The following is a 14,113-nucleotide window of genomic DNA, read 5'->3' as shown; positions in this document are numbered from 1 at the left end:
TGTGTAATAACAGTGTCATAATGGATCGGAGATCTTTTTTAGTTAACCTGCTATTTTGACTAATGTTTTCACGCTGGTCCAGTATAAACTCTTGTTAGCTGTGGCTAGATTGTGCCCCCAAATGGTTACTTTAACCACACTAAGTACTAAGGTCCTATTGATTTCAACAGGAGAGTTAAATGCCATCTCTACCTATGAAATTATTTGGTATTAAAGTTTTAGCTTTGGCTAGAATACATGTTTTGTTGCTGAGCCAATTTATTCATAGACTTGAAGTCCCATTTTATGGGATAATAGCTTTCTAGAATTTAAACTGAACCTGCACTGTTCTTCTTGGCAAGATCTTTGAATAAAGCATTTTGCAGTCCAGGACACAGAAGTTGATAATGTTACCATGTGGCACCAAGTCAGTGTCTGTGTTCCTACTTTCCTGTGTGAGAAGAATTGTCTTGACTTTGGCTTAATGATAGGTCACAGGTGCACAGCAGGACGCCTCTGTTGCTCATTGGTTTTGGTCTTGGTCTCTTCACACACATTGGGGGAAAGTATGTTTATTTAAATTAAAAACATCTAAGCCTGCTAAATGTGGCTCAGTGTGACCATCACCCTTAGCCTCAGATCTGGTTCTGTCTATTTGGATCTGTGGTGACTGGCTCTGTCAACCCTAAGAAGGTCAGGGTGGTTTTGCCACTTGCTCTTCTAGAACCCTGCACCAGCTGATTGTCAACTCATCTGCTGCAACATGTAATAATGGCAGCTTGTGCCATTGATACCCAGTTCCATCCCTTGTCATAGTCTGCACTCTACATTTGGTGTTTTGTTGTACTCAGAGTAGTACTTAACTACTGCAATATCTAGCATGGCTAGATGGTTTAAGGATTGGCCCAACAGGACAACTACCAGACCCTAAGATGGGGGTGTGGCATAACAGGGCCTTCAGAAATTAAAACATGAGTGGATGTTATTCATCATTGGGTGAAGCCACTTATGCCTTGGTCTCTGACTGGGGTATGAGTTTCTTTGTGACACTGGAGGAGAAAGCCTGTGCTGGACTTTGATTCAAATCCCCATTCAGACATGAAACTTGGTGACCTTGGGCCAACCATGCGCTCTCATCCTAAGCTACCTAATATAGCTGTTTGAGGATAAATTGGAGGGAAGGAGAATAGTATGAACTACTCTTAGCACTTTGGAGGAAATGTGAATAAAAATATGATTGCTAGTAGTATAGAAAAAAAATTAGACCTGCGTCACTCTAAAATCAAGGTCTCTGGTTAAAAACAAACAAAAACAAAAGGCTCCTTTATTTCAGAAGGTCTTAATTGTACAAGGTTCAAAAGACCATGTGTTGAGTGTATGCTAAAGCTCCCCTTAGATCTTGCAGTACCCTAAGTCGTTTCTAAAACTTGGGTTGTGTGTGGGCGGGTTCTCCACAGAAGCCCTTGACATTGAGGTAAAAGCTGCAGTTAGAACATTAAAGAGGTGGATATCATCAGAGTCTTTGAGATTCCATTTACCATCAGGGGCTCAGGGCAGAAGCAACAAAGTCTAATCTTTAAGTGTGTTTAAGTGTGGAAGTGGTCCACAGGCTCATGTGGTTTTCCTCTTCCCCTGTATATCCTTCTGCCTTGGGCCACATGCTTTTCCTTAACTATTCACTCAAATTCACTTTCCTTTTTCAGAACTATGGAGTGTACAAAGCTGAACATATTTCAACCATATTTAGATTTAAGACAGAGACTGAAACTCTGGTTTTCATTCAACAGTGCACATATGATATCAAGCCATAAAATACTGAAAATGGAAAAGGAGGTAAATGGAAGCAGGAGAGAGAAGGGGAGGCAGTGTGTCGTGAGCTGGGCTGGGAATGGTGTAGGACACATTCTCAGAGCATGGAGCAAGTAAGGCAAGAGCACCAACTCGAGAAGCATAGTCAAGGTCCAGTCCAAGGTTATGCACAGAGTCAGGAGTCTAGTCCGGGGATCAGTCCATACAGCAGGGTCTGAGAATATGAGAAGTACTCATGAGCAGATGCAGAAGCAAGATGAAGGCAGAGTTAGAAAATGGTCCGAAGAGTTACATGGTTGAGGCAGGATCTGATGCAGGGGACACAGAGACAGAGGGATTTCAACTTGTTGCTTCCACACCTAACAGCCTCCCTTGGCTGGTTTTTATAGCCATATGTTTAAAGATCATGCTTACAGCCAGCTGTTTGGGAGGAAGTCTGCAACTGCTCAAGCAGCTGGAGTCTGGCCAGGAAGTGTGCATGTTGTCGTTTCTCCTGTAGTTCTGTTCGTAGCCTCTGTCTGTGACGTTCTAAGGGTGTGGATGATACTGGAGGGCTGGAAATGATCTACTGAGTTTCACCTGTTGAATCAGGGCTGGAGGGTGTCCTTGCTCTGCACCAGGTGTTGGCTGTGAATCCTGACAAGCCTGTAGCTCGTCTTCCTGCTTGCTGGCTTCTGCTAACTCAGAGCTGGCTCCTCTTCTCCTGAGGAGTCCTCACTCTTGCTGAGCCCTGGCTGACCAACAACACCTTCTGCATTAAGCATATGGAACATGTAACTTTTGCATTGTATAAAGAGCTTTAATCAATTTGTAGAGACTGAACTTGTATACCTGAAGGTGTGTAAACACCTCTCACACATCTCCCTGCATGATTGGGAATGTTGAAAAAGCAGGATTCCTGGTCACAGAGAGAGTGCCTTCCTGCACACATTTGTACACACATAGCTATACACCTTCAAGTGAACATGTATAAGTTGGTGGTAGAACTTGTCACTGCAGTGTCAGCTCCCCCAGACTCATTTGGTCTCCCCTGGATTTTATTTTGTGAAAAGGACATACATTTGGTAAACCCAAAAACATGTATTTACTCTAAAACATATTCAGACATTCATGAAATGTTTGAACTTTCTAACTTGAGGAAATTAAAAAGCACAAACTGAGTATGTCTCCCCCTACCTATCTAGTTGTTTTATATTCTTGGCATCCTATTTCAAAGTGTTTCTTCAACAGCTGCAGAAGAGAGACCCACGTGGATTATTTTGTATTATCGGTGAACAGGTTAAGAGTTCTGTTGAAAGAAGTGAGACAAATTGAAGACAAGCTGCCAGCAAATCTGCTAAAGGGCTGCTTTCTGTGGCAAGGAACATTGTCAGCTTGTCTTGAGCAAGGAATGAAAAGAAATCCAAGGTCTTGTGGAAAATATTGGACATCCTCCTCCCCAAAAGCATCCAGTCCAGACAGCAACACAATCCTCATGTGGGGGGAGGTGTAACTTGACCGTTTAACCCTTGAATTTTCTCCCTTGGTGGTCAAGTGTCATTTTCCTCCACATGTTAAGTTACAACCATCTGATTTGATTTGATTTATTAGATTTCTACCCCACCCTCCCAGTCTAGGCCGGCTCAGGGTGGCTTAGATAAAAACAACATAAAATTTACAATAATATAGAATAAAAAATAGCATCAACTAATATATATAACAATTCTAAAACCATAAAACATAATAAAGTGCTAGTAGCGATAATTCCACCCTGGATGTTGTTTTTAAAAATGCAGAAATTGTGATATCAGGGAAGTGGGGCAAGGCTGTTATTAACACTGAAGAATCAGGGTCCTTTAGGAACCATTGTGTAAGTGAAATTCCTGTTAAATTAGAGGCACTCTTGAGTTACTGATTAATTGTTTGACATACCAATGACTGTAGAAAGTCTGTCTTTTTGGTGCTGTTGGATCAAAAGACATTTGTTTACAGGTTTGTCTTGTGGTATTATGGGCTCATATTTATGATGCCCCAGTCTTGTTTAGTAGATCATTCCTCTTTTTCAACTGTTTCACAGAAAGAACAAATATTAAAGCTTGTGATGGAGAAGGTTTCAAATTGAAAATAAAATCCCACAGAGAAAGCAGAGAGAGTGTCCATTCACATGCTATATTTAAATGGCATGTATTCTTGGTGGCTACCTCATGTTGGTGGTGCTTCATGAGAGGAGGCCTGTGGGGTGTTTTGGTTGGGTGGTTGTGAAGATTTTTTTGATAAGTTTTTATTTAGAATCAGAACAGCTAGAAATCAAAAGTGTGACCCAGGGGAGCAGTAGGAAGGGGATAGCTGGTGAATATTTTTGCCTTGTATGAGCAGAGATGACCCACCTAAATCGTTGTGCTGTTATCTGTATACAGGAGAACTTGGGCACAACAGAGTTAGCTTTTCTTTTCTTTTTCTGGGCTGCAGCCACCAGCCACTATGCAAGTTGCCTGGAACTTTTGCAGGGGAAGAAGGATGCATCCTGTTGCAAAAGCATCTAGATCACTGCTTCCTTGACCTAATCTAGTCACTTAGAATGCACTAGAATATAGGTGAGGATGTGCATCCCCTTTCACATTCTGTTGCAGTTTTCATATAAAGCTAGAAAGAGTCAGGTGAAAGTCTTGCTGTATAGCGCTGGCAGGGAATAGAAACCACCAATGCAGTATGGCAAGACGGGGAGCTTTTGGCAACTGGAAAGGGGGACTTAAAGTAGAAGTGGCTCAAGAAGAAGAAGAGAAGAAGAGATTGGATTTATACCCCACCCTTCACTACCCAAAGGTGTCTCAGAGCGGCTTACAAACTCCGTTCCCTTCCCCTCCCCACAACAGACACCCTGTGAGGTAGGTGGGGCTAAGAGAGCTCTTGACATAAACTGCTCTTTTTTTCAAGGACAGCTCTTATCAGAACTATGGCTTGCCGAAGGTCATCCAGCCAGGTGCAAGTGGAGAAGTGGGGAATCAAACCCGGTTCTCCCAGATTAGAGTCCGCGCACTTAACTGCACCAAACTGGCTCAAGGGCTTTGTCCTCAGTGAAGTAACTGGAATAATGAAAAGTGATTTGCTAAGATAACCAAATTCAGTCAGCTACAGCACATGGTTTTGGGTGTGCAGCAATAACATTGCTATTGAAGCCACAAAGGGACATGAACAGTGCAAAAGGCCAAGAGGGCAGGGTTTTGTTTAGTGTATTTCAGGGAGCTTTTCATATCCCTCAAAGGTCCATTTCTTGCTTCAAAGGTGCTTGGGTGCAAAAATTCAGTGCTACACTAGATTTCCCTTAGTGTAATCCATACCAAGGCCTTAGTTTCAACTAATGTGCTTCGAGTTGCTCTTGCAGCCATCTAATTTGACAGAATCTATCTATGATTGATTTAAATATCAACATTTAACCTACCCAGCCCTACTTGGATGTTAACGTACTTTTTTGGGGGGAAATGCATCCAGTATGAGTAACACTGTTGTAATGCCAAAAAGGCTTTTTTTTTGTACTGTGTTTGAGTGGTTACTGTCATATTCCCACTTGAGGATCTTTCTGACGGAAAAGGAGTCGATTTGTTAATGTTCATCTTTGAATGAGTAATGTGCATGTGGCTAAAAAGAGCCACTTGACTTTCTCCTTTTTGAAGAAGAAAACTGTTATTTTTGTGTGTGCTTCCTCCATGATAGCAATTTCAGTGTCAGAGATATTTAGTGTTAGATGTGACTAATAAATGTGCCACAAGATCTGCACAACATGTACAGATTGGTATTGTGCAGTATTTTTAATTTACCATTGAAGTAATTTTTCAGAAGAAACTAAGGAAGACATGCATCATGCAGTAAACTGTAATGGTAACTTACAAGACACAGCAATAGGAAAACCGCAAAAACATTATCATTAAAAATAATATAAGTCCTGGCAGCAATCCTAAGTAAAGTTTTTGTTGGCACAATTCTGTTGAAGTCAGTGAGGCTCTGTTCCAGAAGAACAAGTGTTTTTGGATCTCAGCATAGCATCCCAGACCTACAAATTCCCTTCAGTATGGGAGATCAAGGTCAGGCTGTACTTTATTTGAAGGATTGCTAATGCTGGGAAAATGCAGTTTGGATTTTCTCTACCTTTTTTTTTAAGGTGGGGTCTCATTGGAGCCTAAATCAAATTAGTGATATGAATGATTCTTATATTTTTTCTGCCCTTGGAGATAGTTCATAGATGAGTAATAGATGGACTGGGGGGGAGCAGGATGGAGAGAACGGGGCATAGAATGGAAGGGAAGTAAATGAGCTGCTTACCTGCATGCACTCTTACTCAGGAATAAGCAGTTCCATCTGGTCAGGTGACTTCCATTGTCTATTTATTGCTAGACACCATTCCCCCCAACTCAGAAACTTTTCTTGGGAAATTCCACCCAAACAATTAGCTGTAGTAAATGACCTAAACACTACATTAGTACACTCAAGGAAGGAAGGCAGTTGGAGGAAATGCTTGAGGATGCACCCTGGACCCAGTGGTTACACTGCAGCCTGCAACCCTCCAGGTTCACTCTGTTGAACTCTTTATTGCCTGGACGTTCTGCAGTCAGTAAGGGAAGCTAGTTCCTTGTTTGAGGGATATCAAACCCAGGAGAGACTGCCTTTCTTTTGTTAGTCCGGGGGGGCATGGTTCAGTGGCTGTTTGCTCCTGTGAGAGCATCTGAAGATTGCAGAGTGCAGTTTTTCTGCTTTCATGTTGCCACTGACAAATAGTAAGGGGATGCAGTAACACAACAAAATATTGTGTCCTTAGTTGGGCATAGGGTTGCCAGGTCCGTTAGAGATGCCAATGGGGGAGCCGGAACAGGAGCCGGAGGTGTCGTCCCTGATGTGCCAATGTCACCAGAAGTGATGTTGTGCACCGTGTCTACATCACCCAGAAGAGATGGAGGCATGTTGGGACAACACTCTGGGTTTTGGGCAAAACTCTATGGTAAAATAGCCCTCAAACCATAGAGTTTTGCCCCAAAACCCAGAGTGTCACCCCGAGCGTGCCTGCATCACTTCTGGTGATGTAGGCACATCACACAGCATTGCTGTTGGGAGGGTATTTCCTCCTGCTTGCCCGTGGCGGGCAGGAGCCCGCAAAACCGGGCAAATCTAGTTGGGCATTCTGAAGTAGTCTGTAATACCAGCCAGGCTGTTGGTTGAGGGGTAGAAAAAGAAGACCATAAGTGCTGAAACCAGGATTTGCAGAAACAGGGAAGGTGTGAATGATTGTCAGCAATCCAAATCCTGGTTTCACAAATTAACAACAGTTAAAATGAATGGTGGTTTTGTGTTGCATCTTAAATGACCCTTTGTATCTCAGGTGAGACTAGAAGAGGTCTCTGATTATGCTAGTTAGACTGGTTATGCTAGTTAGACTGTTGATTGGAAATGACTCTTGAACATCTAGCCTAGCCTAATTTATTTGGCAGGGACTAATTGTGGAGGAAAAATTGTATATATGCTGCTTCTCATAGAAAATAAAGGTAGTGTAAGCCTTTAGTACCCATCACTTGCAGTCCCTTGATGGTTCGTGGAACATTATAAAATCCTACATTGACTGGGTTTACGATCCTAACTGAATGTTTTTCACAAGTGACTTTAGAAATGTTTTTAAGTCTGGAAACAATCATTTGCAACAATAGTAATCAATTTTCTTTAAAGGCTGCAACAATAGTAATCAATTTTCTTTAAAGAAGAAAAAAATCAGGGGTAGTACTCAGACTAGACATACAATTATTTCAGGTGAGTTTTTTTTTAAAAAGATCTGGTTAAAAGTTCAGGAAAATTTTGTGTGACCTTCTGTATGATTCCTCGATACAAATTTATGGAGATTAAGGATCTCAGAAAAGCCCCCATGAAGTCTACTGTATGAAATATTGTAACTCATTGGGAAATCGAAGGGTCAGATCTTGAACCACAGTAGATATGTTGGGCAACTTTACTTACTGGATGATAATTTCGTAAAAAAGAAGAGTTATACAAGTCCTCTCACATTAAAATTTTAAAAGACTCCTATAACATGTGCTCAGGATCTTGAACCACAGTAGATATGTTGGGCGACTTTACTTACTGGATGATAATTTGGTAAAAAAGAAGGGTTATACAAGTCCTCTCTCATTAAAATTTTAAAAGACTCCTGTAACCTGTACATTTGAGAACTAGAAACATGCTACAGGGATTTTACATTTTTGAATCTTTAATATCATTTTGCTTTTCAGAACTCCCAGCTACAACTATGCACCAAACATGGATAAGCACTGGATTATGCAGTATACAGGCCCTATGCTTCCTATTCACATGGAATTTACAAATGTCTTGCAGCGCAAAAGACTTCAGACTTTACTATCTGTTGATGATTCCATGGAAAGAGTAATGGAAACATTGAAAACCATTCTTCTACCATTTCTGAATGCTGCTGCAATGTAACCTTAACCTGAATTGGTAGCAGGGTAACTCCTTATCCTGGGGTTGCAGTATTTTCTAAACACATGTTGGTCATTTTTCTTCTGTCAGAATGCATCCCCTCCCCCCTTTTTTCCTAGAGAGAATGTATGTAGGGAAGAAACAAGTGTTTTCTGTATCATATGGAAAATGTGTGTACATAAAGACCTGTAGGATCTAGTAGATCAGCTAACCACTTCCACATTGGGGAAAATCTTGGCAAGATGTTCTGCAGTGTGTTTCACCTTTCCTGTGCATGCTGAGCAAGATATTCCCTAGTGGCTGTGTGTATGTGTGCATACAAAACCACAACGTTCCTCCCAGCTTGCCAGTAATGGTTTTAGAGTGTGAAAGTCATGCTCTGGCATCAGGAGATTGTCCCAGAGGCCTTGCACCATTATAGGAGCTACTTGCTGTGGAATATGTTTACCCACTAAAGAGAATATTCAGGTACAGGTTCCCTCAAGACACCTTGTAAATTACATTAAGAGTTGCTCCATCATACTTGCTGCCCCATGTGTGAGTATTTAGTATGACTATGAGCTAATTTTACCAGTGACCTAAATAGTTGTATGCGATTGTTTACGCATGAATGCTTCTGTATGTACTAATGTGTATATTGTTATCATTGATGAAGTATTTTTTTCATATGCTGTGTTTCAGTTATATCATATGCTAGTGGAGACTGGGGAACTGGAGAATACCTACATTATTTACACTGCTGACCATGGTTACCATATTGGGCAATTTGGACTGGTCAAGGGGAAGTCAATGCCATATGACTTTGATATTCGCGTCCCTTTCTTTATTCGTGGTCCAAGTGTAGAGCCGGGATCAGTGTACGTTCTCCTAAGTCTGCAGCACAGCTGTTGTACCTAATGTAAAATATTTGTAAGCATATTTGATTGTCCTTCTTAGTGGCTGGTTTTATTTCATCAAGATTAATGCAAAGCATTGGTTAAGAGGAACAAAAGATGATTTCTTTCTAGTATACGTTGATTATTATTTTTTAAAGTTTGTTAAAGCATAAATGAGCATCCACGTATATTATAGATCTGTTGCAGTTCTGCTTTGTGGTTGCTGCTAAAGAGTTAATGGGGTTGTGTGAGGACTCATCCTAGCTGAATAAGGTGAATAAATATAGCTTTTGTTGCAGGTTTGGTGAGAGTAGCACAGCTGCTTTGCCTCCCTGCTTAATGTAAAGATTCATCTTTATATCAAGAAATGTGCTTAGTGTGTCTGTTGTAAAGTTGCAAGTCCCTAAAGGGGCACTTGTAGACTTAGTTCATTATACACAACTTTAAATCAAAGTGCCGTTCCAGCATTAATTGGCATTCAGATTCCACATGGATGTGAAAGGTTACGTCTAATGTTCATAATACAACTCTGACCTTTTCTGTTAATTTGCAGAGTATCTCAGCTAGTGCTGAATATTGACCTTGCTCCAACTGTTCTGGATATTGCAGGACTTGACACGCCTCCAGATATGGATGGCAAATCTATTCTAAAACTCCTGGACCTTGAAAAACCAGGAAACAGGTGGGTGCAAACTGTTTCTTAAAGGTTGTTGTTGGCCGTCAATATCTGAGTAAATCAATGAAGTAGACAGAAAATGAACTGGGGCAGAACAGGTAGAATTGGCTACTGAGCTGCATTTTTCCCAACTCAAAACCATTTTAAAGAGGACATTTATAAAACTGTGGGAATGCATGAGAAGATGGTTAGGTTGGTTTGAAGGGAAAAAATGAATTCATCACCTTTAATTGCCTGGACAGACATAGTCACATACGCCAACAGTAAATATTACTATTTTGATTTCAGGTTTCGAACAAACAAGAAAACCAAAATTTGGCGTGATACATTCCTGGTGGAAAGAGGGTAATTATGAGAGCTGAGAGATGTCTGGGAAAATTGCTTCCTTGAGCAACTGCACTCCTTTTTTTCATTTTGAGTGGGCATTAGAGAATCTTGCATCTTGTTTGCAAACTTGTTCGCTTCTTGTATGCAAACTCATCAATCACCTTTACCTTGGCTGTTTTGAACTCTCTATTAAGTTACCTCAAGTAGCTTCTTGTGGCAATTCTTGAGGCCCTGTTGCTTTCTTGTTCCTCAACGATTACTTCTTTGCTGTTCAGAACTATCCATTCAAAGATGCCTTTGCATCCATAGCCCTGCAGTAACCTTTGCTGCATGGTGTAATTTTTATCCCAAGTCCAAACCCAGAAACTGTGTTCAATGCTTGTAGTTGCCTTGAAATATCTGAAGCAATAGTAGACTAGAATGCCTCTGAACATGTACAGAGTGCCTTCCCCTTAATAAGTCCTCATAGGGACCCACTCATTTGTGACAAAGCAAGGGAGCTTCTGTGAAGAGGAGTGGCTCCTTGACAGGCTGCCACTCTATAATTAAAGATTTCTTAGACGGTGCTGCTTTGGCTGAGATCAGAGAAGTCATTTGGGGATCAGAGCTTTTCCCAGACTTTATTTTGCCCTATTCTATACATAGGGCATAATTCTCTGACAAATTATTGGTAGCGTCTGCACTCTTGGTTTGATGAGGAGGGTGCTGTGACTTCCTGCTGACCTTAGGGACTGACTGACATTTGTTTTTCATGTGCGCCATCTTCAAAAAAACCCCCCAAAATACTGTTTCTTTTTCTTATTGAAGTAAATTTCTGCGAAAGAAGGAGGAACCAACCAAAAATGTCCAGCAGTCTAATCACTTGCCAAAATATGAAAGAGTAAAGGAGTTGTGTCAGCAAGCAAGATACCAGACACCTTGTGAGCAGCCAGGCCAGGTAAGCTTCAATTGATTACAGTATTTCATGATACCTTCCAAATGTGCCTCTTTGAGACATGATGCATTCCGTGAATGACTAAAGTCCTTTTCAGATGTTCAGGTTTTGGGTTCCAACTACTTGTAATGGAAGTGCACACTACATGCAGTCCTCCTGATACGCTCAGTTGTCCCTCAGAAATATGGGATTCCATTAACACATACTGAAGCTATATGTGCATGGAAAATAAACATGTTACTCCATTCATACAAAATGGCAACCATGCATATTGGAACATAGCACATTTCACACAGACCCATTCCACACCAAAGGCTTAGTTCAAGGACAGTTAAATTGGATAGAAAGAGTGCCTTGGCTAATTTAATTTCTTGTTAGTGACTGACCTGGGTCTATATCAGTATTTCTTATGAGAGCTTGTGTGGCCACCGAGGTGTGATTTACAAATGTGGGGGGAAGCATTCAGAACTTCTCAGGGCAAACGGGTGAACTCTGGAGATTTTGGGCTGCACCTTCTTTGCATTTCCAGTGGTTTCTGACTGCGAGCAAAGGACAGTTGTTTTATACTAATACCATACCCTGGGGATAAACCCCCTGGATCCTAGTTTTCTCCCCCAAGTCTTTATAACAGGCACATAGCAAAAAAAGAATCAAACTTAACAGCTGATGCCTGTCAGGCACAAGGGTCTCATTGAATGTAGGCTGAGTTCTCTTTCATAAGCATAAAGTATAAATATTTATAGGAAGTTCACTGAAGTGCTGTATTTATGTCCCAAGTTTTACTTGTGGCTGGGGGTGGTTGTTTGATAATAATGTTGCATACTTGGGGGATGGTAATGATTAAAGGTTAAGAACCACTGCTGTAGAGAATTTTACCAGGAGACTGGTTTTACAGAGCCACAAGGAAACATGGGATATAAAATTTTTAGTAAATAAGGATTTCAGCTTTGAAGAGCAGAGAAATTATTTATTTGTGGCAGTGGTTATGCATTGTCTAGATCTTTGTAATGATGCTTGTTTGAACTAAGGGCTTGAATTAGCCATGAACTAGAATGGTGGTGAAAAGTGCCATCAAGCCTACAAGTTCATTCAAGATGACCCTGGAGGTCCCTTCCAACTCTGTGATTCTAACCTTCAATGTGATCTAATGAGTTGGAAGGTGCCCTATTTGAAGTATGTGATCTCTTGTCGAATTCTGCATGGATGCTTGGAGATATTTTTGAGATAATGAAGATATTTTTGATGCAAAAATAATCTTCTGTTCTTTTTGGGAACTCATCTCAACTGTAGGTTTCAGTTCACAATGGTGTTGTCATATGGATCACGCCTTCATGAGAAATATCTTCAATGAGTTAAACCCCTTTAAAATATCTTCCACAAACTCATGTCTGTTTAAATCAAAACATTTAATTTGGCTTCAAAAAACCTGTATAATAGTGATTTAGAGAGTCAGTCTGAAGACAATATATTACATAGTTGAGGCACTGACACTGAAACAGTGTAGCTTCTCTGGAGGATCTTAGCATTTGGGGATGTCCATATGGGAGCTAAATAAATAATGGAAGCTATTGCTACGTATTTGTTTTTGAAGACCTGGTTGCAATTCCAATAAAGCTGAGCGAGTTTCAGTCATACTGAAATGTTTGGGGTTTTACTCTGGATTAGGTTTTTTTCTACAAGTTGGCAGTCAACATTGAGAAGAAATGTAAGCTGCCAGGTTTTCAGTAACCTCTAAACATGCCCTCCATTGAGATATCTTTTGTAGACTCTGTAATTAATTTCCTCATTACAGGAACAGTTTTGATGGCTGTTTAAAGCTGTTGCAGAATATTAAGTAAACAAAGTTCATTTTACATACTTAAGTGAGGACTTCATTGCAGCTGAATGATACTGAATGCAAACATCTATAAATATGCTTACAAAATCAGTAATAGGAAGGTGTCATGATTTGTCTCTAGACGCTTGTTGGAACCCTAAGTGTGGTCTCTCCCACCATTGCTGCTTTCCATAGTTCCTCAAAAAGACTCCATGGGCTCTGTTCAGGTGGAAAAGTTCAGCCAGAGGAGATGGGAGCAGAGAGCTGGGCTGTGGTTACTTACTGTTCTGCCCTGGGAAGTGCAAGTGAAAGACTTGTATTAATTGAGAGGAGAAATATAAGTGTAGAAGGCAGGTGGCTACTGAATTGCCTGCACTGCTGTCTAGCAAGGCTCTGAGGCTCCTTTTATTCAGGAACAGGACTGTATGTACAGCTCTGTGGCATTTGGGATAGCTGGTCCTGATCCAATCTTGGCTAAGTTCCTTGGCTTGCTAATACAAGAGCATGAACTAAACTGTGTGAAGCCAGCTATGTTGCTGGTTGGAGCAGGAGGAAAAGCTAAAATGGTGCCTTGAAATGTGTCTTCACTGCAATTTCTTTTCAGCGTTAGGAGTATGTTAATGATAAAACTGTAGACAGCGATGTCGATTGTTTATAAGGACTGTTATTTCAACCAGCTCTTCCAGTTCATGAAGTCATCATGAGGAAAGGCGTTGAAATGCCTGGAATGCCAAGAGGCTTCTATCCTATTGGCTCTATTGCTACCTACAGTACAGACTTTATTAGTGTTGTGGTTGCTAAAACTGATTCATTTGATCAGGCTATTTAGAGTTTAAATTTCTTTAGTTACAGTTTAGATTTTTAGGTAACCGTATATAAAACCTGTATACAGAGAGAAAGAGAGGAAAATGAAGTGGAGGGCCTGGGGATTCCAGCCTCCTTGTTCAGTGTGAGTGTGAGACAGAGTTAAGACTGTTTGGTTTCTAACAGTACACAGGAGAAGGAACAAAAGAGTCACCTTTTATGCAGAGCTGTCTCCAACAGAGAAATTCATCTGCAATGGAAAAAGAAATTGATTCTTAAAAAAATCATTGTTTCAATTTGCTGTTGGTGACTTCCATGATTTGAACAGAGCTAAGACAAAATCTCAGCTGAAACTGAAATGATTCCTTTGACCTTTCTCCCTACCCATACAACCCTCATATAAAATGTGAATACGTGCTGGGTTTTATCCCTGGCTAGAAAAC

At 40.8% G+C, this 14,113-nt stretch overlaps 1 protein-coding gene across 1 annotated transcript in view; it reads left to right on the top strand.

Annotated features, from left to right (window-relative positions):
- SULF1 (sulfatase 1) overlaps positions 1–14,113 on the top strand; it is a 127,408-nt gene that overhangs the window by 80,397 nt on the left and 32,898 nt on the right. The window contains exons 6-10 of the mRNA XM_015408952.1: positions 8,034–8,184; positions 8,920–9,095; positions 9,667–9,795; positions 10,078–10,134; positions 10,924–11,053. Coding sequence (XP_015264438.1) covers positions 8,034–8,184; positions 8,920–9,095; positions 9,667–9,795; positions 10,078–10,134; positions 10,924–11,053 — 643 coding nt within the window. The remainder of the gene's footprint in view (positions 1–8,033; positions 8,185–8,919; positions 9,096–9,666; positions 9,796–10,077; positions 10,135–10,923; positions 11,054–14,113) is intronic.

Source organism: Gekko japonicus, unplaced genomic scaffold (assembly GCF_001447785.1).
Source record: "Gekko japonicus isolate JY-2015 unplaced genomic scaffold, Gekko_japonicus_V1.1 scaffold88, whole genome shotgun sequence".
Taxonomy (NCBI): Eukaryota; Metazoa; Chordata; class Lepidosauria; order Squamata; family Gekkonidae; genus Gekko; species Gekko japonicus.
This window is presented reverse-complemented; position numbering and strand designations above follow the sequence as displayed.